We start from the raw sequence: 26598 nt of genomic DNA, 5'->3' as shown, positions 1-26598 counted from the left end.
GATTATCAGCTAGAAAAGTACATTATTATATAGATATTCTTACAGAACATTAACAATTTTTAAAAAAAATATATTTTATTGATTTTTTACAGAGTGGAAGGGAGAGGGATAGAGAGTTAGAAACATCGATGAGAGAAACATCCATCAGCTGCCTCCTGCACACCTCCTACTGGGGATGTGCCCGTAACCAAGGTACATGCCCTTGACCGGAATCGAACCTGGGACCTTTCAGTCTGCAGGCTGATGCTCTATCCACTGAGCCAAACCGGTTAGGGCGCACATTAACAATTTTTTCAGAGAATCTTTTACTATGATTATAATCTCTATCACACAGGAAAATACCAAAAATGTTATTGATTTATGTAATGTGAAATAAGTTTTAAAATTTTAAATCAATCATATTAGTCTAAAATTTTATCACTGAGTTAAGTAACAGAGAAAGTGGATGTTTTCTGGGCTATGATTAAATCAAGAATTGCAAACTAGTAAATTAGCTTTGAGTTGAAATAACTAAAACATTTTTCATGTTAAGATAAAATATTGGGTAACACCAGAATTTCAACTATTGGCTGCTCTGTAATCAGGGCACAGCACAGGGACAGGCTCTGAGTGTTAGGAAAATGCTGACTTGTGTTGGGTTTTGCTGGTAGAATGATGTCTCTACTACAGACTGAATTGTGAGTAAGTTGTTGAAATTAAATTTTAACAAATTTTTACTTTTTCTATTTCATTATTAGGCAATCAGCTGCAAAGGTCAACATAGTATATCATACACTCTGTCAAGGAATCAGACTGTGGTGGTCGAATATACACATGATAAAGATACGGATATGTTTCAGGTAACGTTTTTTTTTTTAGTGGAAATTTTAGGACATTATTCCTTCAGTTCTATATTTTGATATGTGATCAGACCTTCTAGCACATTAGCTTTTGGTGATGCCCAAGGGGAAAGAGGTGAGGATAATATAAAAATTATTCCTATTTGTTTTTTGAGAGACTAAGAAAACTTAATTCTAAAACTGCAGAAGGAATTATAAAGGCTACATTCTCAGATTTCAATGTAATAAACATAGACTTTAATAATAAGAATAAAATTTTTATAGCCAGCTACTTTTAAAAGCCAACATGTTTAAAATATTTCCTAAATAACACTTGAATGAAAGGTGACATCAAAAATACAATTTTAGGCCTTTTTAAAAACAACTGGGAACATTATATAGCAAAACTCATTTGATATGACTGACAGCATACTCAAAAGAAATATAAAAACTTTAAGTGCTTTTATTATTTGGAAGGGAGGAAGCAAGGGAGGGAAGGAGGGAGGCAGAGAGGGTCGAAGGGCCAGGGAACTGAACATTTATCTCAAAAAGTTTTGTTTAAAAAAATGACACTAAGAAAGTAGAAGTTCTGGAATAGTTCTAGTGATATATATTAGAATGTCCAGAAATACATTAAAAGAAAAGAGGAGGAAGGAAGTAATAAAGGGGGGGAAATCATCATTAATTTTAAAAGAGAATTACTATATCCAAGATTTGGTACTTTAAAACAACAGAAAATTAAAATCAAGGCTAATAAAAAAAAAGCAAACACAAATTGGAAGCCATGAGGCTTTGCATTTATATATGGAGAGTTAAATTATTAAATGATGTTGAAACAAATGTCAAAAAAAAGTATAGATACATCAAAAAGCATTAAAATAACTCCTGCAAGTAAGAAAATATGCTCAATTTATCAGACTGGCAAAAATCCAAAAGGTTTTGTCAAAGATGTGGGAGACAGGCTTCTACATGCTATAAATTGGTATGATCTCTATAGGATGGTGATTTGGAAATACCTATGAAAAATACAAAATGTTTACACTTTTAGACTCAGCTCTTCTCCTAAAGCTCTTTTCTTCCTAGAGATTTACCTCAGAGATACCCCTCCATACTTACAAAATGACATTTTTATCAAGTTTTACTGTTTGACGCATGCTTTACTAACAAAAGATTACAAAAAACCTAAATATACTTCAGTAGGGGACCAGTTCTGTGAATTTGGGGACATAGTCGGGGCCTCCAAGACTATAAAACAGAATAAGCAGACACAGAAAGAGTTCCAAACATATTTAAAGAATTAAATATTAATACTGTTTAATATATTATATTTTGAGTCATTGATAGCATTATATTCAGTTAATATTAATGTTAAATGTTAGTAAAGTAAATAATATTAAATATATTAAATTGTAAATAGGATATTAATCATTAAGTATTAAATAAGTATTATTAAATGTTTAAATAATGCTTATATGCATTAAGTAAAGCAGTTCCCTTTGGGGAAGAGGTCTAGGCAGGTGATATACAGGGAGGTATTTCATACTTTTTTATTTCTTGAATGATGTTAATGTGTTAGCTGTTTTATAAAAAGCTAAACAATTTTGGGTAGATAGAGCCATCATCATAGTCATAGTCATAGGTATAGACATAGTATTTAAGTGCTAGTTTGAACTCAAAAGTAAGATTTATCAAATTCAGACAAAATATTAAGTGGTTTTACTCTTCATGCCATTTTATTTTATAATATTCCCAATTATTTTCTCATTCTACTGAATAAAATCTCTTAGTAGTTTTAGAGGTTAACATTAGTTATCTATATAGTTGAGGAAAATGTTTAAGAATATCAATATTTTTTCAATAGTTATTTCTTAAAACGTGTGAGTGTGTTTATTTCACAGTGCTCAAAGCTCACTGTCATAATCCTCCATTCATCAGTTTCATTTCATGAGTGCCTACTGTGTGTCAGATACTCACCTAGTTCCTGTACATAGACCGCTAAGGCTATCTCTCATGGAGCCTACATTCTAGAGAGGCAAATAGACCACAAACAAGCAGGCATTCCAGGCAGAAGGCCAAGGCCTCAGGGGTAGGAGCAGAGTGAAGAAGGAGGGAAATGACCTGAGATGACCTTGGAAAGGTAGGCAGAGGTGGGAAGAGGTAGGGCCTTTAGGCCAAGTAAAGAACTTGGGTTTTATTCTAGGAGTTTAGGAGAAACTGTTGGAGGATTTTAAGTAAGAGAGAGCTATAATCTGATTTATGTTTTTAAAAGATATCTCCAGCTACTTTCTATAGAGGAGAATGTAGGAGGCCAGTGTGAAACTGAAAAACCAGTTTGGAGGCTAAGGTAATGCAATCCGAGTAAGAGGTGGTGGTAACTGGAACAAAGGTGAGGAAAGATGTGTTTTGGAGGTAGTGTGGACAGGATTTCAACAAGATTAAACATGGGTGTGGATGAAGGAAACAAGGATAATTCTTGGGTATTGATTTTTAACTTGAGCAAATTGGATGCCAATCATTGACATAGGAAATCCAGGGGCTAAAGGGGATCTAGGTTCTGTTTGGAACAAGTTACATTTGATATTCTTATTAGTCATCCAAGTATCTGCATTGGGTGTGCTAGTCTGAAGCTCGGGGGAGAGATCAGGGCTTTGCAGCTAATAGCTGGGATTTGATTAGATTACCCAGGGAGAGAACAAAAAGAGTAGGAAAGGGAGCTATTTACCAACTAGCCTAGAAGGGTTTCATTATTTGAATGCCAGGTACAAATGTGTCAGCATATGCTGGCTGATTATAAGCACTGGAAACCTCAGCAAGAGCCTTGGGGAGAGAAGCTCCATTGCAGTGGGTTGAGGAGAGACGTTAAGGGAATGAGTAAGGAAATGGAAGCAGTAACTAGTGAGGGGTTTTCAAGAAGTATTGCTTGTTATTAAATGAATCAGAAATGAGGTAATAGTTTGAGGGTTGCCTGCAGGCAAAGGAAAGTGTTTTTTAAAGATGAGAGACTAGAACAGTGCTACTCAAACTCCTGGGCAGAGCAGCTAAAAGTCTGTTAACAGTAAGTGGGACCTCGTTTCTCAAACTTAATTTGTTCTGTTTGAGAAGCAATGTGTTCGAAAACCGAATCATGTTTTTTCCATTAGAAGTCATGTAAATTGAATTAATCTGTTCCAGACCCCAAAATGATTCAGTTTTAACCATTCTTATATATACTACATGTCTAATTTACTGTTTAATTTATAAATATCCACTTCTTAAATTTATCAAACCACCCACTAACTTTAAATGTATTTTTCATATATCACTGCTTCAGAAATGCTATCACTAGCTAACTGCTTTTCCTTGATCCAGTCAACAGCAGTTTTTCTACCTATTCAATTGCCTGTGGTTGTTGTTTTGTGAGCATTTTCACACTCTTAGCAACATTAGCACTCCTGATGGCTTCTTTATGTTTTAATTGTGCTAATAGTATATTTGGCCAGCAACAAAAGCATTCTCTCTTTTGTTTGTTGCCTGAGAGATGTTTTTCATCTTGCTGAGGTATCAGCATGAAAGGGTTGTCAGGTCCAAAACTGAAGGTTTTGGTCAACCAAGTCATTTTTTTATGAAAAACTTGGTCGAGAACCAAATTGTTCAAGATGGGAGCTGTTTGAGAACCGAGATTCATGCAGAGTGAGATGAGTAGGAAATTGGAAGCTGTTACAGCAGTTTGGTATTCCTGAAGTATCGGAACAAGTGATCATTTTTCTAATACTCATGTTATTGTATTTTTATAAGGTATCAGTGGCAAGTTGAAATTTACAAAACAAGAAAACTGGTTCTTTCCTCCACAGAGGCACAGTTTGAGAAGCTCCAGGATGTGTTTGATAGCTGATGGCATGATCCAGTCTCCAGAGAGAAATTGATGATTCAGGAGAGAGGGATGGCAGGAGCAAATATTGGGAGCAAAATCCTTAGGAGGCGGAGAACATTGGGATCTCAGGCATCAGTGAAGAGATTGGTCCTAAATAGCAGCGGCAATATCTCATTCTTGTCATAGGAGGGAAGCCAGATAATGTTACAGGTGCAGGGCCGTGGGAAGGATTGGTCTGGGAAACCTGAGGGAGGCCTTTTCAGGTGCTCCCGTACTATCTTACCTGTACTGACTTCAACTGACAATCAGGCAAACCCAAACTCTTCTCAGATATATTAAAATTTAAAGTGCTGAATGATGCTGTGTCTGTATCAGTAGTAAGGGTTAAAGTTTTCCATGTGGCTACTGTATGAATATCAGCACTGTATGAATATCAGATGAAATACAGAAACATCTTGGCTTATCTACATGACTGCTCTTAATGTAAAGTTGATCCAGTAAACAAAAGAAAAAACAGGACCAAGTTTTTCCACAGTGGGTGAATTTTCAAGTAGGAAAGTGGCTCAATTTTTTCCTGGCAAAAGCCCCCTGAAGTTTGTGTTCTGCAGTATCTATAATAATAAAAGCTAATTAGACCAGACATCCTTCGGGACGAAGCCGGAGCTGCAAGGGAAGCCCCGGTCCCAGATGCCAGAGGGAAGCCGGTGCGGGCAGCCAGGGGAAGGAAGGCCTACTCTTGCACCAATTTTGTGCATCAGGCCTCTAGTAAAATTATACTAGCACTCTGCAGGTTAGTTTTAAGTGGAAGTGAATTGATAAACAAATCTTATATGACCAGTCAGATAAGTATCATGACTTGAAATAATTGATCCTAGCAGTATGTTCCAGCTGGAATAAAATGTCATGTATTACAGTCAATTTCAGTTAATTCATCAAGACATTAATTTAATACCTTGGGATGAGATCAGAATGGCCTTTCTTGAAGAGAATAATCTCTGTAGACAAGGAGCAGTTGTGTGACATTCTATTGAAGCGTGGTTTTAGCTTTGAACTTATAACAGAGCTTAAAAAGGCATGGAGTTGACAAATGAGGTCAGAGACTGTGTCGTTATGAGAACTCTGGATTTTGTGACCAGGCAATTTTAGAACTTTTCACATTTTCTAAGCTTCATTGGAATAGAGGTTCAGGATGGGTTTGTTTCTGAGCTTTATTTTCTCCTTTATGCTTTCCTATATTTGTGAAATATTTTGCATAAGTATTTTTTACTTCTTTAATTGAATAAAAGTCTTTTAAAATGAAATATGTCAGAGAAAGACAAAAGCTGTGTAATATCACTTATATGTGCAATCTTTAAAAAAATGAAAATCAGAGAAACAGAGACTAGAATGGTGGTTTCCAGGGGCTGAGGGTGGAGAAAAGGGGGGTTTGGTAGAGATGTTGGTCAAACAGTATAAACCTCCAGATGTAAGATGAATAAGTTCTGGGGATTTGATGTACCACATGGTGATTAGGTTAATAATGCTGATTATATACTTGAAAGTAGCTAAGAAAATAAATTTAAAAGGGGCTTTAAAAAAAATTAGAGTGGTCTGATTCAGAACTTCTGAGTTACACGCCCAACTTTTAAATGAATCTAGCAGAGAGGAGAGTCTGCCACTTCAGAAAGATGAATTGTATGATGATATGATTTTGTAATACCTCTAATTTACATTTTATGTTGCATTTTTAAACAAGTTACAGGCTTTCTAAACCTGAAATACATACATTCAGGCAATATGCATCTAGTTAAGTTGATGAGTTTCCGTGAGCCCAGTGGTTTAGTTTATTCTAGGAATATTTCATTAGGACAAGAAATTAAGGTTTGTAAAAGAAAAAAGAAAAAAAGAACAGGAGAAAAGAGATGTCTGTTGTTGGTTGGTTTGCGATAGTCTATGTATAAGAATGTATATGTGAGACTTACAAAAGAAATTTAATATTGTTCCAGGAAGCAAGTAGAGCTGAATTTATGCACTGTATATTAATACTTTCCCTTTTATACATTTGGATAAAAAGTACATTATATTGCTTATATTTTAGATAGAATTTTGAGATCCGGATAAAGATTCCTGGGAAATTGCCTTTTGGGGACCTTACATATACACATCTGTGTTCCTCCCATTGGCAGCTTCAGAATCAAAGTCACTATTGTTAGAATATTAATATGTTTAGCAAGAAATTATTCACTTACATATAAGTGATTTTAAATTAAGAAGTCTCTTTGGCATATATAACATTACCATTTTCCAGTAGAGATTCATAGAAAATCATTACATAAACATTTTACTCTTTTGTCTTGAGATTTCTTTATTTGTAAACAAATACTTCTGTTCACAGAACAATTCCTGTCTTATTTGGGTTTATTGAATATGAAAAGCTTTGTTAGAACTGTAAGATCTGGCCAATGAAATATATGCTTCTTGGCAGCATTTAAACTTACCAAGGAAAGAAAGCCAATATAATATTATTGGCAACTTTTTAGACTTTCCCAAGAGAATTTTTTAAAAATCCCTAATTGAAATATTAAGACCAGCTTTTTAAATCTTTCATTTGACTGCATCCAAACTTCGGCTGACTTGGATAGCCCTGTACATCCTCCTTACACTGAGGAATGGTAACAGGTTTTTGATCTTAGGTCTGAATTAGGGCTATTTTTTTCCCCTTAAATTCTGACCTTCAGAGCAGAGATAAGGAATGTTAAAGGGTCCTGAACTCTCACTCCATTTGAGCAAAGTATGATGACATGATATTTTTTAAGTGAGTTATGAGTGCTTTTATTTACTCAGGTGGGCAGATCAACCGAGAGCCCTATCGACTTTGTCGTCACAGACACAGTTTCTGGCGGTCAGAACAGTGACGAAGCCCAGATCACACAAAGCACCATATCCAGGTTTGCCTGCAGGATTGTCTGTGACAGAAATGAGCCTTATACAGCACGGATATTCGCAGCCGGATTCGACTCTTCCAAAAACATATTTCTTGGAGTAAGTACTATTAATAATTACCTTGTTTCAAGGAAAGTACCCACTGTCTGGCCAGTGTTGCTCAGTGGTTGAGCATTGACCTATGAACCAGAAGGTCATGGTTCGATTCCCAGTCAGGGCACATGCCCAGGTTTTGGGCTTGATCCCCAGTGTGGGGCCTATAGGAGACAATGATCAATGATTCTCTCTCATCATTGATGTCTCTCTCTCTCTTTCTTTCTCTTTCTCTCTCTCTCTGTCTTTCCCTTCCTCTCTGAAATCAATAAAAATAGAAAAAGAAAAGCACCCATTATTATCATATATGACATATAATTGTGACCAAAAAATGTGTTTTACATGATGCCTCTACTTAAATTTTGAGATTTTAATTTTCAGATGGCCAGTTTGCAAAGCTGTTACTAAAAATCTGAAAATAATTGCCATTACTTGTTTTATTTGCTATGATAATTATAATGTGTATAGTAATTAATTTTTTAAAGTATATATCTTAACATTGTGCATAATGTATTATGATAGTTTTAAGGGGGTTTATTTTATAGGGAAAATAAATGTACAAATCTAGATAATTAGAGTTCAAAGGAAAATGTTAATTATTCATTCTTTCAGAAATTGAGTGTTTGCTGTGTTCCATATTGGGTTATAGATGTGATATCACAGAGAACAAAACATTAAAATTTCTGCTTTCATAGGGTTCCATGTAATTTAAACCCAAAAGGTTTAGTGAATATCCAGTTTTCATATAGTTCTTTTTAAAATATATTTTTATTCATTTCAGAGAGGAAGGGAAAGGGAGAGAGAAAGATAGAAACATCAATGATGAGAGAGAATCATTGATTGGCTGCCTCCTGCAGGCCCCACGCTGGAGATTGAGCCCGCAACCTGGGCACCGGGCATATGGCCTGACTGGGAATCAAACCGTGACTTCCTGGTTCATAGGTCGATGCTCAACCACTGAGCCAAACTGGCCGGCCCATGTAGTTCCTTTTTGAATCAGGATATTTTTGTAGGGAAAATAAAAACACTCAAAATGGCCTAAACCATAATAAAAATGCATTATCCCACATTACAGGAAGTGCCAAGCAAGGCCAACTGCAGGGTTGCTTGGTTCAGTGGTTCTGTGACATCTGAGGAACCAGTTTTTTCTGTCTTGCCCTCTCCCTCTGGGCACATTAGCTTCCTCAGGCGAGGTCGTCCCATGGGTGAGAGATGCTTCTGCACTACCACACACCCCTGCAGCACGGCAGCTTCTGGCCGAAGAAGAGGCGGCAGAGGCAGCTTATCCCTTGTCTCTTGTCTCTTACTAGAAATTTTACCAGGCAGCCTCCCAGAAGACTCAGTCAGGTCCCATTGGCCAGATCTGCCACATGCCCACCCCTAAACCAGCCATTAGCAAGGAACTGGAATCATCATACCTGGCTTAGCATACTCAGGATTTACCCCTAAGCCATGTGAACAATATCCGCCTCGAGAGAGGAGCAAAATCCCTGCAGCACAGTCAATTGTCCAGGTGTCTGTCCTGCTATGACAACAAGCTGCTGAGCCTTCCTCGACATCCTCTGTCCCGATTCAAAGGAAAACAATGGCCACAGATTGTTGGCTTCACATTTGTTGAAATTTTATATGTTTAATAGAAATGTTTTCCCTTCCTCTGCACATTTCCCTGATAATGAGTTCTTGCAAAGCATCTTTAGGTCATGAGATGAAAGCACTGCACAAATAAACTGAAGATTCTGGAATCACCTGGAGGGAGGTGGGTGGATTGTGAAAAAGAATCTGTGAGGGAGAGGCCCAGGCTTCAGGTTGTTTGTTTTTAAGCTCCCGAGATAAATAGAATGTGTCTCTGAAGATAAATTATTCATCCATTTTACCACTTCTTCCATATTGTTGGACTAACTGGATATTTTATTCTGATTGGCTTTAAATTGAAAATGAAAATTCACCACTTCCATCCCCTCCGCACCTACCCAATATTTTAAAGAGATTCTAGAATCCCTTAATTTATCATGCTTTCTCCACTCTCCAGGAAAAGGCAGCAAAATGGAAAAACCCTGATGGCCACATGGATGGGCTCACTACAAACGGGGTCCTGGTGATGCACCCCAGAGGGGGCTTCACTGAGGAGTCCCAGCCCGGGGTCTGGCGTGAGATCTCCGTCTGCGGAGATGTGTACACCTTGCGAGAAACCAGGTCAGCCCAGCAGAGGGGAAAGCTGGTGAGTAGACTTCACTCTGAAAAAATGCAACCAGCTACAAAAACCTAACTTGAGGACTGTCATTTTCCTCCCCGAAATTCAGAAGCTTTGTACAAGTACGGGTGCTGGGTACCACTGGCCCAGGAGGGTGAGAATTCTGCAGGCCCTGAAAGCATGAGGGAAATGGCCCTATTTCCTCTAACGATTAAGCTTTCCTCATAGCAGAACACATTATCTTTTGCTCCTTACAACCTTAAGAGCATAATCATTTATTATGTCCTTCACCACAAAATTCCACTTACATTCACTAAGAATAAACTTATTTTTAGTGTAAAACTTTACTAATTTGGAAAAAAACTTAAACAGTCTAAGACTAATTAGTGAAAATTTTGATTTACATAATTATTTACTAGACCTTCTGGAACTAAAAGATAATTAGTTTTTTTTTTGAGTTTGTAATAAGAAAATTAATACATAATTCCCTATATATATAACTCACCAGAATCGTGAGTTATAGCTTTTTATTTTAAATAAGTCATATGTGCATTGACTTGGCATGCTAATATTTTCCTAGAACTATTATTACTTATCCCAAATGCCCTAAAGCACTTGGTTCTTTAACCCTTTCTTCTATGGACAATGATCTTGCCACAGCTATGGGGCACAGTGTGCAAGGTTTTTTTAAATTGAATTTATTCGGGTGACATTGGTTTCAAGTGTACAATTTAATAAAACATCATCTGCACACTGCATCATGTGCTGATCACCCAAAGTCAAGTCTCTTTCCGTCCCCACTTATCCCCCCTTTGCCCATTTCCACCTCCCCCATCCACCTTCCCTTCTGGCTAGCCCCACACTGTTGCCCATGTTTATGTGTCATATATATATGTTTTGCTTAATCCCCTCACCTTTTATCACCCAACACCCCAAACCCTCTTTCCTCTGACAGCTGTCAGTCTGTTCTATGTGTCTGTGCTTCTGTTTCTATTTTGTTTGTTGAGTATTTCGTTGATTAGAGTCCACATTTGAGATCGTATGGCATTTGTCTCTCTCTGAATGCCTTACTTCATTTAGCATAATAATTTCCAGGTCCATCCATGCTGTTGCAAAAGGTAAGAATTTCTTCTTTTTTTTTTTTACAGCCTAGTAGTACTCCATTGTGTAAATGTACCACAGCTTTCTTATCCAATCATCTAAAGGTTCTTAATAAATTTCCCACTCACTCCAGTACTTTTAATTAATGGTTAGATAGAAGCTAGCACAAGAAAGAACAAATGGTTTCTTCAAAATTCCCATAGAAAAAAAACAGGGAAATAGAGGATTGTTCTAGCATTTTTCAGAGAGAAAGATAATAACCAAAATTTTTAAGGTGGAAAACGAAGATGGGGGGCTGTTTTACTAACCTGGCTTTTCTCTCCTTGCTATTTATTATCAAGGAATGGTTTTTAAATTTCTATTTTATACCATCACTCAGCTACAGGTACAACTTCTTTGATGATAAAGCCCAGTCTTGGAGCATCATAGCTGAGTACATATGAGGAGTGTTTTTTAAGAGAGGCCAAGCAAATTCAATAAACTTTGTCTAAACGCTTTTAAAGAGATTATAAATAGGGAAGAAAATGTGACAGCAGTTTTTCCAAATAACTTTTTGTCTCTGATCACCAGATAGTGTTACACAACACTGACCTATGTTGGCCAGCCTGGTTATTACTCATTCTAAGAGCAACAGTGAGAAGTCAATAAAAGATTGCTGGGTGCTGGCACTGCATTAACATTTCAGAGACATCATTAACTCCTAATTTAATCTTCACAGCAACCTTGTCAGGGAAGTGGAATTGTCCCACTTTTATGGGTGAGGAAGGTATGGAGTAGAGAGGTTACTATATTTTTCCATGTATAAGATGCTTTTTCTAAAATTGTTAGACTGAAAGTTGGGGCGTGTCTTATACACGGAAGTCAGCCGAGGAGGGAGCCTCGCAAGTGAGTAGCTGCCCATACCTTGTCAAACAGACTTCCTCCAATCACAAGCCTTATTGTTATTGATGTCAGCTGATGCCATAATTGGAGGTGGAGGTGGAGAGTGCACAGATGCAACAGGGACAGAGCGTTTGAGCCCATAAAGATGTCAAAAAATAAAAAGATAAATACCTGTAAGTGATTGTCTTACTCTGCAAAATTCAAACTGAATGTAATCAGCTATGCAAAAGAGCATGGAAATAGAGCTGCAGAGAGACAATTTGGACCTCCTCCCACTGAGTGTATGATCAGTGGAGAAAACAGGAAAAGCAGCTCCTTAAGATGCCAAAAAGGAAGAAGGCCTTAAGAGGAAAACCAGCACAATGTTTAAAATATTCATTTCTTAATTTTGGGTTGAAAAAGTGGGGGGTGTTTTATACACGGAAAAATACGGTAAATATCGCCCAGTGTCACAGAGTTAGAAAGTGGCAACAGATTGGATTGAAACTCGGGTCCCCCTGATTAAGAGTCTGGACTCCTGGCCATCACTCAGTACTATCTTGTGAGGAGTCACATTTGGCTCTCATCTGAGATGGTCACACCAACGCATTTGCCTCCTGGGCAAATGTAAAGCATTCGCAGCAATCCACAAAAGGGCTTGTTCGTCCCGGAGGACACACTTGGGATGCGTGTCTTTCCCACTCTGGGAATTGTGTAGTGACCCAGCTCACACTGCTGTAGTGTGCCAGAGAAGTCTACAGTGCCACAGAGACCACGCCAAAATATGTTACTATAGACTAATGTTAGTTTTCCCTGGAAGTGACCCTGAGACCTACGTAAAGCTGTGCTGTACTGTCTGGTAGTACATAATTGACCCAGCCAACAGTAAAGGTTTCCAGTTTCTGTCAGTCTGGTCTTGGACTTGTGGGTGACACTGTGGGGATGAAGGGACATCCTCCTGCGATCCCCACTTGAGAACTGGGAGAGCACTTTATCTCTGTCTGAAAAAAAAGCCTGCTGATTCTTTGCACTTCCTTTCCAATGTGCGACACTCTGGTCCTATGCATGTTACCAGTAGCAGCTGATAGAAACTGTGTGTCTTGAAATAGCATTTGTAATTTAATATGGAAATATTGAAACTAAGGTGGTCAGCTAAAAGTCCAGAATATTAGTTATGACAACAGTCTTTGCCTCCTGGTAGAGGGTTTTGTATTAACATCATACTCAGTGTTTAATGTGAATCAATATACTTGCGTGTTTTTAACAAGTCACCACAGTTGCTCATTATTACAGCACATGATGAGCCCTTGGTACTTTAATTAAGTGTGGGGGAAATATTTTTTCAGGAGCTTAAACCCCTGAGTAAATGAATAGGCAAATGAACTGTGAATTGTGTCCTACTCATTTATCTAGTTAACTAGAGGCCTGGTGCATGAAATTCATGCACTGGGGTGGGGTGGAGGGGTGTCCCTCAGCCCAGCCTGCACCCTCTCCAATCTGGGACCCCTCGGGGGATGTCCCACAGGGATCGGGCCTAAACCGGCAGTCGGACATCCCTCTCACAATCTGGGACTGCTGGCTCCCAACTGCTCGCCTGCCTGCCTGCCTGCCTGATTGCCCCTAACCACTTCTGCCTGCCAGCCTGATCACCCTCTAACCACTCCCCTGCCAGCCTGATTGACGCCTAACTGCTCCCCTGCCGGCCCGGTTGCCCCCAACTGCCCTCCCCTGCTGGCATGGTCGCCCCCAACTGCCCTTTCCTGCGGGCCTGGTCACCCCTAACTTCCCTCCCTGCAGGCCTGGTTGCCCCTAATTGCCCTCCCCTGCTAGCCTGGCCACCCCTAACTGCCCTCCCCTACAGGCCTGGTCTCCCCCAACTGCCCTCCCTCCCCTGCAGGCCTGGTCACCCCCAACTGCCCTCCCCTGCTGGCCTGATCGCCCACAGCTACCCTCCCCTGCTGGCCATCTTGTGGTGGCCATCTTTGACCACATGGGGATGGCCATTTTGACCACATGGGGGCAGTCATCTTATGCGAGGGCGTGAAGGTCAATTTGCATATTACCTCTTTATTATATAGCATGATAACATGGTAATATGTGTAATACCGCTCTAGTAGACTCGAGTATTTTATTAAACTATATGGCTTTCTGTAAAATTAGATAAATTCAGTTAAGTTGATTTGCTTACCTAATTTTAGGTGAAATTATAAAAATAACCATAGTGTTGCCCAGCCAGAGTGGCTGAGTCAGTTGAGCTTTGTCCTGTGCACTGAAAGGTTACGGGTTCGATTCCCAGTCAGGGCACATACCTGGGGTGTGCATTCAACCCCTGGTCAGGGCATGTATGGAAGGGGGTTGATCCATGTTTCTCTCTCACATGTATATCTCTCTCTCTCTTTCCCTTCCCCTATCTAAGCACGTCCTCTGTCCCGTGGGTGCAAGGATTAAAAATAAAAAATAACCATAGTGTTACTACACATAGGCTGTACCAAGTGTTCTGTGTTAATTCTCTCTCAGACATCACTCAAAGCAGCCGTAGGAGGTCAGTATTGTTACTGTTACCATTTACAGGTGAGGAAACCAGGCTTTAAAAGGTTGTCACTTGCTACAGGTGGAGGATGGGGCTTTGAATTCTGTTTTCTAAGCTTAGCCATCTGATATTTTGGGGCCATTAGGTTTTAACTATCTCTCACTTCCACAACCCTGTCTATTCCTTCTGCCTTCTCTTTGTCCCCCTTTTGTAGAATCCTATATAATAAAAGGCTAATATGTAAATCATCTCCTCAGGAGTTCAACCGACCAGGAGTTCGACCACTCACTATGACATGCGCTGACCACCAGTGGGTGGCGCGGAATAAAGGAAGGCCCCATCAGCAGCTGGGGGAAGGAAGGGCCCCAGCCGGCAGTCCGGGGAAGGAAGGCCCTGATCAGCCCTGATCGCTGGCCAGGCCTAGGGACCTTACCCGTGCACGAATTTCATGCACCAGGCCTCTAGTTTAAAAAATAAAATCCAAATCCTTGCCTCTGCATAGTGGTATCTACCCCATTCTGCCCCCTACACTGTATTCTGGAGAAAAGCTACACATTTTGTTCATAGATAGAGGTGGCACATAAGAGAGAACAGATAAGAGGAAAACAGGCCACTGTGTGGGCAGCCACTGTGGTTCCGAAGGCAGGCCACAGGCTCCAGTCCTGCTTCTTGCATGTAGTAGCTCTGCATTCTGAATCAGTGACCTCCCAGCAAGACCTGAATGATGAGAGGGAGTTCCCCAGGCGAGGGGTACATATGGGGTGGGGTGTGATGGAGAGTGCTACTCAAAGGGCACTTTGTGCGCATGCTGTGGCAGTCCAGCTCAGTGCATCCATAGACTTGAACTGAGTGCACTCAGCACAGGCAGCCCTGTTTCACTGCGAGCTACAACAGTTGAAGTCTAGTGGCCATATTGTGAAGGTTAATAGTTTGGGCTTCATCCTGATGGCAATGGAGAGCCAGCACAGTCCTTTAGGCCAGAGAATGACAAAATTTCTGATCTTCCCCTCCCTCTCTTCTCCTTACACGGTTCGTTTCCTGCACCCCAGCCTTAGTGGGGGGTGCCCTGGCTCTGTCCTCGGCCTCCTGCCCTCCCAGGGATCCCGGTGGGCAGTCTCGTCCACTCCAGGCTTCACCTAGATGCTGATAAATCCCAGATGTGCTTCTCTGAGCCACACCGGCCTTCTGTGTATTACACTACAGACACTCTGCACAACCCAAAACTACACACCCAAAACTGACCTTACTATCTTTCCTCCCAAATCTGCTATTTCTTCTAGATCATCTGTCCCCGGAAAGCCCCGTTCTATATAGACAGTGAAGCCAGATACGTAAAAGCCTTTCTTCCTGAATCTGGAGCTGAGGGCTGTGAGTCCAGTTCCTCCACATTTAATACCTGTGCCACCGATATTCTCTTTGCTGAGCTGCGCCCACCCTCTTTGCCTGGAGAGAGAGAGAGCTCCCACCGTTTCCACTTCCAGTTACAAACATCAGTCCAGCCTCCACACTTCTGGAAGGGACCGTTTGGAAAGGCAAATCATTGTTTTATAACTTCCTAAAACTGCCCAGGGACACCCTTTGGGCACTGATCTCTCCACCCTGGAACTCCTGACCTGCCCCCACAACACCCTGCGCCCCATCCAGCCACGTTCAACTACCTGTTGAACCTTGTTGAACCCCTTGTTCCCTCAATGCACATGGTGTTTGGCCTTCTCCTGCCTCCTCCTGGTGTGCCTCCTCTCCCACCTGCTGACTCCTAACTACATCTTTTTCAAATCTCTGTTCAAGGAAAACCCTTTAAAAACCATTTCTGACTTTGCCATCATCAGTAATGGTACCAAACATTTATACAGTGCTTACTGTGTGCCAGACATTGTTCCAAGCACTTTACTTGTAATGACTTTTTAACCCTTATAATCCCCTAATCTGCACTTTACAGAAGAGGAAACTGACACACTGGGACTCGAAGGTCATGGAGCTAGAAAGTGACAGAGCCTCGATTCAGACCCCGGCAGAGTCCCCGTGGGGACTGCTGTGATGTGGCCTCACATAGCACTTGCAACACCTTACTGACCTTTAGCTAGAGCCTGTGTGGCTCCCACTACTAAAGAACAAGGCTCTTCTGGGTGGGGGTGAGGTTTTATTGGTCTTGCACCCCAGGGCTTAGAGCACATGCCCCGGCCTGAGGCAGCAGTCAGATTCCTACTGACCCAGCTGTGCTTGTCAGCTGTTCATCAGTCTTGTGAGCACCTTGGTGCTTAGTCCAGCCCCCAGCCATCCTCCCAAAGTGAAGGCTCCCACTGAACACCTGTGCTCTGGCCCTCAGGAGTGCAGGGTAAAAGGTGGGTTGTTGGGAGCCAGGAGTCACCGGAGCCGCGTGGACACCACGGTCATGATTGCAGGGCCCCGCAGGGTCTCTGATCAGCTGTGGTGAAATGTGTGTGGTCGTCACTGGATGGACTGGGTGGACATCTCCGGCCCCTGATGAGATCAGAGGGTAACTGTGCTATTGACTTAAGGAGGAAAAGTAAAAACCTAAGGAGATTTGTGCTCACTGAAATTACCACCACATTAACTGGACACCTCCAGCTACACAGGTTGTGCCTAGGGCTTTGCGACTGTGGCATATGTAGTACTAGAGGCCCGGTGCACGAAATTCGTGCATGGGGTCAGCCCAGCCTGCACCCTCTCCAATCCGGGACCCCTCAGGGGATGTCGGACTGCCGGTTTAGGCCCGATCCCGATTTAGACATTCTCTCACAATCCTGGACTGCTGGTTCCTAATCGCTCGCCTGCCTGCCTGCCTGGTCACCCCTAACTGCCCCCCCACCCCTGCCGGCCTGGTCACCCATTACTGCCTCCCCTGCCAGCCTGGTTGCCCCCAACTGCCCCCCTCTGATGGCCTGGTCACCCCCAACTGCCCCCCCTGCCGGCCTGGTCACCCCACGCAGCCTGCTGTTCAGTCGTTTGGTCATCCCTCACTAATTCCCCTGCCAGCCTGGTTGCCCCACGCAGCCTGCTGTTCAGTTGTTTGGTCGTCCCTCACTAACCCCCCAGCCAGCCTGGTTGTAGGCAGCCATCTTGTGAGGGTGTGAGGGTCAATTTGCATATTACCTCTTTATGATATAGGATATCCAGTATTCAAGAGAGGAAACTGAGGCTCAGGGAGAGTAAGTTACTCCCCCAGTCCTGTCTTTAGTGTGATAAACTGCCTTCCCATGCTTACTTCAAAGATGACGTGTTTATTTTGAAATGGGAGAATGTCAGCGCTTTGCCAAATTTTGTTTTTTAAAGGCCTGTCTGTCCACTTGCTCTAGGTGGAAAGTGAGACCAACGTGCTGCAGGACGGCTCCCTCATCGACCTGTGTGGGGCCACCCTGCTCTGGCGGACAGCCGACGGCCTCTTCCACGCTCCCACCCAGAAGCACATCGAAGCCCTGCGGCAGGAGATCAATGCGGCGCGGCCGCAATGCCCCGTGGGGCTCAACACCCTGGCCTTCCCCAGCATCAACAGGAAGGAGGTGGTGGAGGAGAAGCAGCCCTGGGCCTACCTCAGCTGCGGCCACGTGCACGGCTACCACAACTGGGGCCACCGCAGTGACACGGAGGCCAACGAGCGGGAGTGTCCCATGTGCAGGACTGTGGGCCCCTACGTGCCTCTGTGGCTCGGCTGTGAGGCCGGATTTTACGTGGACGCAGGACCGCCAACACACGCGTTCACCCCGTGTGGACACGTGTGCTCGGAGAAGACTGCAAAGTACTGGTCTCAGATCCCGCTGCCGCACGGAACTCACGCGTTTCATGCTGCCTGCCCCTTCTGTGCCACGCAGCTGGCCGGGGAGCAGAACTGCATCAAATTAATTTTCCAGGGTCCAGTCGACTGATGCCCTTGGCAGCCATCTACGACTTTATTAACAAGTTACTGTGAAGATTTTTGCCACTAACTCTCGATTTTACCTTTTTATAGTGTTGTTTATTAAGGGAGGGGGCCCGAGGCTGGGAGGAGGGGGAACGTGGTGAGGAGACGCACTGGGAGTTTGAGACCAGTGGTGTGTTGCATGCTCCAAACAGCGGCATCGTCCTTGAAATCGGCCTGGTTAACCACATGATCTCTGTAACGATTGGACTTAAAGCGCCATGCTTTTATTTCAACCTTGGGTTTTTAACAAGTCCTTTTCCCTTTGTAGCCTTGGATAAAACTTTAAATCATATTTTACAAATGAAGAAATTTATTCAAAAGTTGTTGGCTCATAATACGCCATAGTCCGTGCTGCAGGGTGTAGGTGTTACCTGAAAGACCTACGATGTCTGGAAATACTTGATACAACAGGCTAGAATCTGACCAGATACCAAACGGTGGCTCTATAAAGTGTTATCGATGGTCAGGAGACCTTAGGCACAGGTGGTGGTTTTGAAATCTGGGGCTTTTTTCTGATTTATTTTTCTTACTTTTTGGGGGAGAGAATATTCATATGTTGTCCTGTTTTCTTTCGGTGGAATTTAGTTATTTTATACACACATTCACCAAATACCTTGGCATTTCAAACAAAGAACTTTCCATAACTTTTTAGTTTGCCTTTTGTTATTTCTAATATATTTCGTCCCCGATACTCACCGTGCATGGCCAGAACTGTTCAGTTTATTAAAATGTAGCAACTTTGAAAAATCCATTCACTGAGGGTGATTATTGCAGCAGTAAACATGGCCTAGGTACTATAATACCAAGTTTATTTGCTTACTGGATTAAGATTAAGAGCGATTAAAAGTGAGATTTTACTTTATAAAACCACTCGTTGGGGCTTCATAAGTTTCTTTTTCTTCCTAAAGAAAGCCAAAATTCTGTGAGCCTAAGAGCAACACGTCACAATGACACAGGCGTTTTTATCTACTCCCTCTCCGCCATCTGTCACCTTCCCTCGCAGCTTACAGAGCCCTGGAAGTTTTGGAAATGTTTGCAAATCAAGCTACATTTAAATGTGATCATTAGATATACACAACACCAAGTGGTACATCTGCAGAGATAATTTGAAATTCCTGATTTCAAGAGGGCAAATGAGTGTTTACTGAGGAATAATTAAATCAAAATTTCAGATGAGCCCCTCCAACCCTCTCTGTTTTTTCCCTTCCACTTGGAATAATAATCCGTGGGTGCCCGTTCTGTGTGGTATCAGGAGCATCACTGCTCCCAGAATGGAAATCCTACAGGACAGAGCTGGCTGAGATGGTGGGTCCCTGCCACATGGAACAAGTATTTATTTAAGCTAACATCCTCTTAAATTGACCACTGCACATTCGTACTACATTTTTTAACCTTTGTAAAGATACCTAATTTATATGGTTCTAATATTCTATATCTGTACTTGAATTGGTTTTTCTTTGTTTTGCCTACTGGCAAATATTTTGCTTATTTTCAATTGTTCTGACCTATTTTTGAATGTCCTTTTCCTTAAAGTGGTAAGCTATATTACTCTTGATTGCTGCTGCTTAATTTGACTTAATATATAAGAAGTTCAGCTTCTGTTATAAAATAGCTTTACTTTTCCATGGAGACTGTTGTGTAGGATGAGATGTTTTTGTTTTGGTAGGTTTTAAGTGATGTGAAAATCCAACGACAGTGCTCTTACTGATCGCTTACCCTGTTCTATGTAGCGTATTCTACCTGCAGACAGAAAAGAACGCAGTGGGGTTGCCTAACTAATACGGCAAATGCCTCTTAATTTAGCCAGAGTCTCCAGTGATTAGCTTTCACTGATAAGAGTGTGTCCTTTCATTTGTGATTCTTCGGGCTTCACAAAATGGTAAAGGAGGCACACAGTCCCTCTTCTTGCTATAGAGCTAGAAGGTGATTTGAGGACTCTAGATACCCTAAAGGTATCTTGTAAGGTAAATGGTCGAGCATCCAGAAAGGCTGGATTTTGCCTATCAAAACTTTTTTTTTCCAGAAAGTTGTGCTGTGATACAATTTTCCATTTCAAGAACTATATAGGAGTCTGGCAGTTCTGCATACAACATATGCCTCCAAACAAAATTATCTTCCAACCTGAAAAGTTTCTGACTTTTAGCAAATTTGGATAGCTAAATGGAAGCTGAAATTTGGAAAATAAATTTGAAACTCTTAGAAGGCGCTACATCTTGTCCTTTAACCTCCATGTGAGGTCCCTCCCACCTGTCTAGGACACCACAGCGCAGGGGCAAGTCTGCAAAAAGGAAACCATGTTCATCTTGGCCATGTCTAGTCAGATCCCCTTATGATCTTGGCTAATGAGATTTCTTTCTCAGAGTTGAGAGTGTCAGTTTGTAGGAATAAAGAACTCTAATCACCCAAGTAGAGTAATCTAGTTCAGAAAAGGTAACCTCTCAGAGGTCACTTATATTTTTATGTCTTGCTTGTCACCACATTGAAGGGTGAGTCTCACTCCCCTATGTGCATTCATAGGAAATTACTGACCAATTATCCCCATCTCGGCCTGACTGAAATGTCTTTTGTAAATTAGGTTTCTAGAACTTTGGCCCCAGTGATGTATTCCCATTGTTTTTTTGTTTTTTTTTTTCCAGTTGTTTACTACCAAAAAAAAAAAAATTAAGAGTCAATGGGGTTACAACTCAGTATTTTTCTAGTCCGGAATTTTTTTATTAATAATCGGTGCTGCCGGGTCATGCATGCTGCAACTCTTAACATTTCCCTTATTTGGTTATGCTTTTTGCAAAAAGGGCTACAGTTCACACTGCGGAGTATTAAGCTTTCTGGGTTTTTTTTCCCCACTGTGGCCCCAAAGAATTAAAATCCTTTAATATAAATAGAACGTATTTATCATTCCTCGATAGTTAATTATAGAGTTTGGTACCTTTGTGCCTCAGGGAAGCCACGTGATATAACTGGTTATAGAATTTCAGGGTTAGGGTTTAGAGAAAGGAGAAAGCCATTGGAAAAACGATGGGCTCCATTAAGGAGACTAATGAATCTGGATGCAGAAATATGCCAGGAACTGGCATACACATGATTGTAGTAGAATTTATTTCCAGTATCAATAGGGAAATTATTTTTAAGTTTGCCATATACTGTATCAGGAGAGTTGAGGAGAGTGCTTCGTAAAGCTTCAATGCTTTATTTTTGCTTACACAGAAAAACTCCAACTCCTGTGATGTGGGAGCTCAGTATTGTTGTTTGGGCACTTTTGAGAGTGTAAGGGAAACGTTTCCCCTGTCTTGATTTAAGTGTGACACGGGTCACAGAGTTGTCACCTGCCGTCCTATGATTTTGATCGACTTCTTTTGTTTTTAAAAGTCATTCTTTTCTCTGGACTTGCATGAAAGGGTTATGATCACACCATTGTTAATGCTGGCTACTACCTAGCTACTTCGAGTGATCCTGCCTTGTGACATGGAATTCTGATAGACAAACCATGGAACCTTGATTCTAAGCCAGGTCCAGCTCCGTTCCCTTGCCTGTCAACCTTACATCCCCACAGTCCAGCCTCCATGGGCTGAAGGTATGAAGAGCCGTCATCGGTGCTGGAAATGGAGCCACCCTGTGATCGCTTCTTTATGACCCAGTCAAAGGCCAATGAGGAAACTAGGATCTTTTGGAAAGAGTGTAAGAATTATTGAAGCAGTAAAACAAGACTTCTCAGTATTTTTTATAAAACTTACATCCTCTCAACTAAGTTTTAGCCCTCGTGAACAATCCTTAGAGGAAGATAGGGAAAAGCAAATATTTTTCCAGTTCTATTTAACTTTCTAAACAAAATAAACTCAATGAAAGGGAAGCTGGGTTTTTTTGTTTTTTTGTTTTGTTTTTAGTGGAGATGACAGATTGCTTCCCTGTATTAAATAGTCTAAGGGGTGGTCATATTTACCATGTATAGTGTTATGAGCAGTTAAATTTTATGGCTATATTTGTAAAACTGTTCTTTTATATTTCATGTCAAATTGAAAAATTTATTTCTTCACTATTGTACCTGTGGAAATACAAGCCATTTTACAGGAAAAACCTTCAAAAACTATTAAACGGATCTCAGTATGTTTCTGAGTGGTTGTCTTCAGACTCTGTGGCTATCCTGGGTTCATCAGGACACTCACTAGGAAGCTAATACAAAAGCAGACTTGATTCTTGTATTTAAGCTTATTGTTTTATATTCCACACAGTGCGGATATATTAAAATCTGGATACTGAAAACCCCCTTAATTTACTTATGGAAAAAAACTTAATTGGTGCTTATATTACTATTTCTTGTGACATTACATCCCTGTCAAATAAATCTAACTTCTAGGAGATCTTAACCTGGTTTGTAGGATTAATGGATTCTTTCTGACCATTAAAGTCATATTGCTACTTTTGTGGAAATCTTCATTCATGTTTAACAACATAAGGATTATGTGTAAGCCTTCAGGCCTTAAACTGATGTCTTTCATAAGAAAATATATGTATTTATGATAATTTTTTCCATCACGTTGATATTTAAAGAATCTTAGTATTGTTGAGACAGATTTTTCACTTCCACCAAAAGAAAATGCACATTTATGTGGGCTTTTATTTCAGGAGTTAAGTGTTCAAATCTATCATGCCATGAATTGTAACGTGTTATTATGGATGTGTTATTATGGATGAAGGTAGTTATTATTGTAAAAAGATGCATCCCATTCACAAGGGCACAGTATTCATGGGGAAAGAGCAGTGTTCAACAAGTAGAGTTGGGACAACTAAATATCCACATGCAAAAGAATGAAGTTGGACACCTACCTTACACAGTATACAAAAATTAACTCACACTGGATCAAAGGGCAAACACTATAGAATTCTTAGAAGAAAGCAGAATAAATCTTTGTGATCTTGGGTTAGTCAATGATTTCTTAAATACCACACCAAAACCTACAACCAACAAAAGAAAAAGATAAATTTGACTTCATCAAAATTGAAATGTTTTGTGCATCAAAGGACACAGTCAAAGTAAAAAGACACCCAGAAAATAGAAGAAGATATTTGTAAATCATATGCCTGATACGGGATTTGTACCCAAAATATGTGAAGAATACATAACTCATCAATAAAAAGCCCAGTTTAAAGATGATGAAAACATTTGGATATTTTTCCAAAGAAAATATACAAATGACTAATAAGCACATAAAAAGATTCTCCATATCATTAGCCATTAGGGAACTACAAACCATGAGTTACCACTTTATAGCCACTAGGATGGCTAAAATGAAAAAGTAACAAGTATTGGCAATTTGTTGAAAAATTAGAACCTTACACTGTTGGTGGGATTATAAAACTGTACAACTTTTTGGAACACGCAGGTTGGCAGTTCCACAAAAGGTAAAATATACAGCTACCATGTGACAGCATTTTCACTCTGAGGTATATACCCAGAAGAATTAAAAATGTGTTGACACAATTTGTACATAAATGTTCATAACAGTGTTTATAGTTACCAAAAAGTAGAAATGACCCAAAAGTCCATCAACTGATGAATGGATAGATAAAATGTCATGTATCTATACAATGGAGTATTATGTGGCTATGAAAATTAATGAACTGATACATATTACAACACTCATGAACTTGGAAACATGCTAAATGAAAGAAGCCAGACACAAAAGGTCCTATTCAGTATGTCAGAAATAGGTATCTCACAATACCTGATTAAACATATCCTGGGTACATTTAAGACACTCCCATAACCACCAGCAAGAGCACTGAAGACTAATAAGCAGAGAAAAAATATACTCTCAAAATTGAAGTGGAAGTAAGAAGATGGGAAGAGGAAAACCTTTGAAAACAATATGTTGACAATTTATTATTCATTTTCTTTGTGTTTAGAAAATAAATTAGTTAAGTCTCGGCAGATACATATTGGAACTGTGGAATTTCTGTAGGAATAAATGTCGGTGTGCTCTCGGGTACTTGCCAGAGTTTTAACAAAACTATGGACAACATTAAGAGTAGCAAAAATCACCTTCAATATAACCTTTAACAATTCATCAGTTAGTTTAATGTCATCAAAATAAGTATGAACAAACTTGGACCAGTCTTTTTTTTTTTTTTTTTTTTTGCATTTTCTTCGTTTTCAAAGACGTTTTAAGTGATTTCTCTTGTTTTTACTGCCTAATTTGAAAACACCAAGCCCTTGGGTCGGATGTACCATGCCCACGTGAAAAATTAAGCATCCAAAGAAAAGCCAACTTACCACAGCTTTGGGGAGTAGAGAGTGAAGAGGGCAGACTGGTGAGGAAAAGGGCAGACCTGTAACTGCAGTGCTCACTCCCAAGGGTGCAGCATCCACAGCGACCTTTCCAGGGACAAGATGGACAGCACTGCCCCGCAGTACAATCTGCACCGAGTCTGTACTGAAAGGAGAGGTAATGATTCATCGGCCGAGAAAGACCTGGACAAAAGCAGCCACTTCTGGAGGAATCATTTGTGCAAAAGCAATGAACACTTCCTGGAGAGCCATTGCAGGAGGCAGATGTTTAGATAATATACATCTGCTTTGTGTTTCTATAAGGCCTTCCGCCTGAGAGCTGCAGGACCTAAGACAAACATGAACTAATAAATTAAGCCTCGTGGCACTGCTGCATGATTGATATACGTAACAGCCATTTCATACTGCAGGAAAGGCAGCCCCTGCTCAAAGGTGCTAAAGTCATTTACCCAAAGGAAACAATGGCAAACTCTTCCAAAATGGAGTGTCGGTCCTCCCCACGCTCAATCAATGTGCTTTCTCACTTGGCAGGTCAGCAGTTTCAACAGCATGTTTTCTTCGGTGGGACACTTGGCGACGATGAAGGGGGTGCAACGTATACCCTGGTTTCCAGTGATTCGTTCCAAGAGATCCATCTTCAATGTAACTGGGAGTTGGTTTGAAAATAATAAGCCTTGGATCAAACCTTAACTCCTTTCTCTCTAGTTTGCCCAGGAATTAATCTGTTTGCTAATGCTGGTCTCTCCTGGTCTGACCGTGGCCTTAAGCTCTGCAGTTGTGTGCTCATGTTGCTTAATCCAATTATGCAAAGAACTTAAAATATTACACAAATATCAAACAACCCCAACAGGTCTGTGTAGGCATTAGTGTAATTATCTGTTTTGCTATTTTAAGTCCTGAAAAGCTCATGAAATTGCCTTTGAAAATAGGGTGTGACATCTTGACAACAGACAATGCCGAGCACTTGAAGGAATCTAACTGGCTTGGTCACACTTCCCCATGTAGGTGCCTACATCCTACTCCTCTCCATTATCACCATCTGTTCTAGTGGTGGCATCTCTGTCCTCTTTCTCTTCCAGACTCACATGATTTCAGTAGAATAAGTCAGAAGGAAACAAAGCAAGGAAGTCAAACAGAAAACCCCAGAGCTCCTAGTCCCTTTTAGAAAGAAAACGGCCACCTCCCTTTCACAAAGGTAGGATGATTCTACCTTGACCCATGTTTTCAAACTTCTCAGAGAGTAGCCAGCTTACCTCAGAGTCACTGGTGTTCTTAATTCCCATGTGTTCTCTCTTTTCTATAGCAAGAAAGAGGAGCTTCTTTTTTTCATAAAGCAGGGCATCATTTACTTGCCACTGTTTGCCATTCAGTCTCCAGACCCTGTCCTGTGCCCACACCAGTGCCCACGCTGGATAAGACTATTACTCAAAATGCTTACAAATTACATTTAGTGCTTTGCATCCTCAACCCGCCTGCACCCTTTTGTCTCCCAGGCCCTCCCAACAGCCCAAATGCTGGCACTGACTGAGCAGTGGTGGGGTGACCTGGCCTTGAGGTGGCAGAGCAGGGAGGGACTGCACCTCCTGGTTTCCGCCGTGAGTGGGGAGCCCTGGGATCTGCGTGGATGGGATGTAAGCCCCAGCCCCTGGGACTGGTCATTCTGTAGGAATTCTGTCACACGTGCCCCAGTCATCTCCATAAGTGGTGGGTGCTTATCCACATGGGGGGCTGCGCGTGTTAGGAGAAGGGCATCAGTGAATGGCCATAATTTAGAAGAAAAAAACACCCTAAGTGATTCTGATACTGTATCTGGGAGGCTGGTTAAAATCCTCCTCCTCGTAGACTATGTAGCTTTTGAAAAGCATCTTTTGTCCTTGAGTTTCTGACTGGTGTGGGTGAATCACCAGGGCGGGGGGTGGGGAGGAAGGGGAGAGGAGTCGGGGAGGGTGTGTGTGTGTGTGAAGGACAAGTCAGCAGAAACAGCACATAGTCAACCAGCCACCTGAGCCTGCACTTCTGGCCTCTACAAC

At 41.2% G+C, this 26598-nt stretch overlaps 1 protein-coding gene across 2 annotated transcripts in view; it reads left to right on the top strand.

The window, feature by feature from the left end:
• Positions 1-22702, top strand: part of PELI2 (pellino E3 ubiquitin protein ligase family member 2) — a 175091-nt gene extending 152389 nt beyond the window's left edge. Inside the window, exons 3-6 of one of the 2 annotated variants that reach the window (XM_080657751.1) lie at positions 738-839; positions 7492-7689; positions 9713-9901; positions 17684-22702. In XM_080657751.1, the coding sequence (XP_080513877.1) occupies positions 738-839; positions 7492-7689; positions 9713-9901; positions 17684-18250 (1056 nt within the window). In that variant the 3' untranslated portion in view covers positions 18251-22702. The remainder of the gene's footprint in view (positions 1-737; positions 840-7491; positions 7690-9712; positions 9902-17683) is intronic. The other variant, XM_080657750.1, reaches the window with a different exon arrangement.
• Positions 22703-26598: the final 3896 nt, after the last annotated feature.

Source organism: Plecotus auritus, assembly GCF_963455305.1.
Source record: "Plecotus auritus genome assembly, chromosome: 1".
Taxonomy (NCBI): domain Eukaryota; kingdom Metazoa; phylum Chordata; class Mammalia; order Chiroptera; family Vespertilionidae; genus Plecotus; species Plecotus auritus.
The sequence above is the reverse complement of the archived record's forward strand: the minus strand, read 5'-3'. Positions and strand labels throughout refer to the sequence as shown.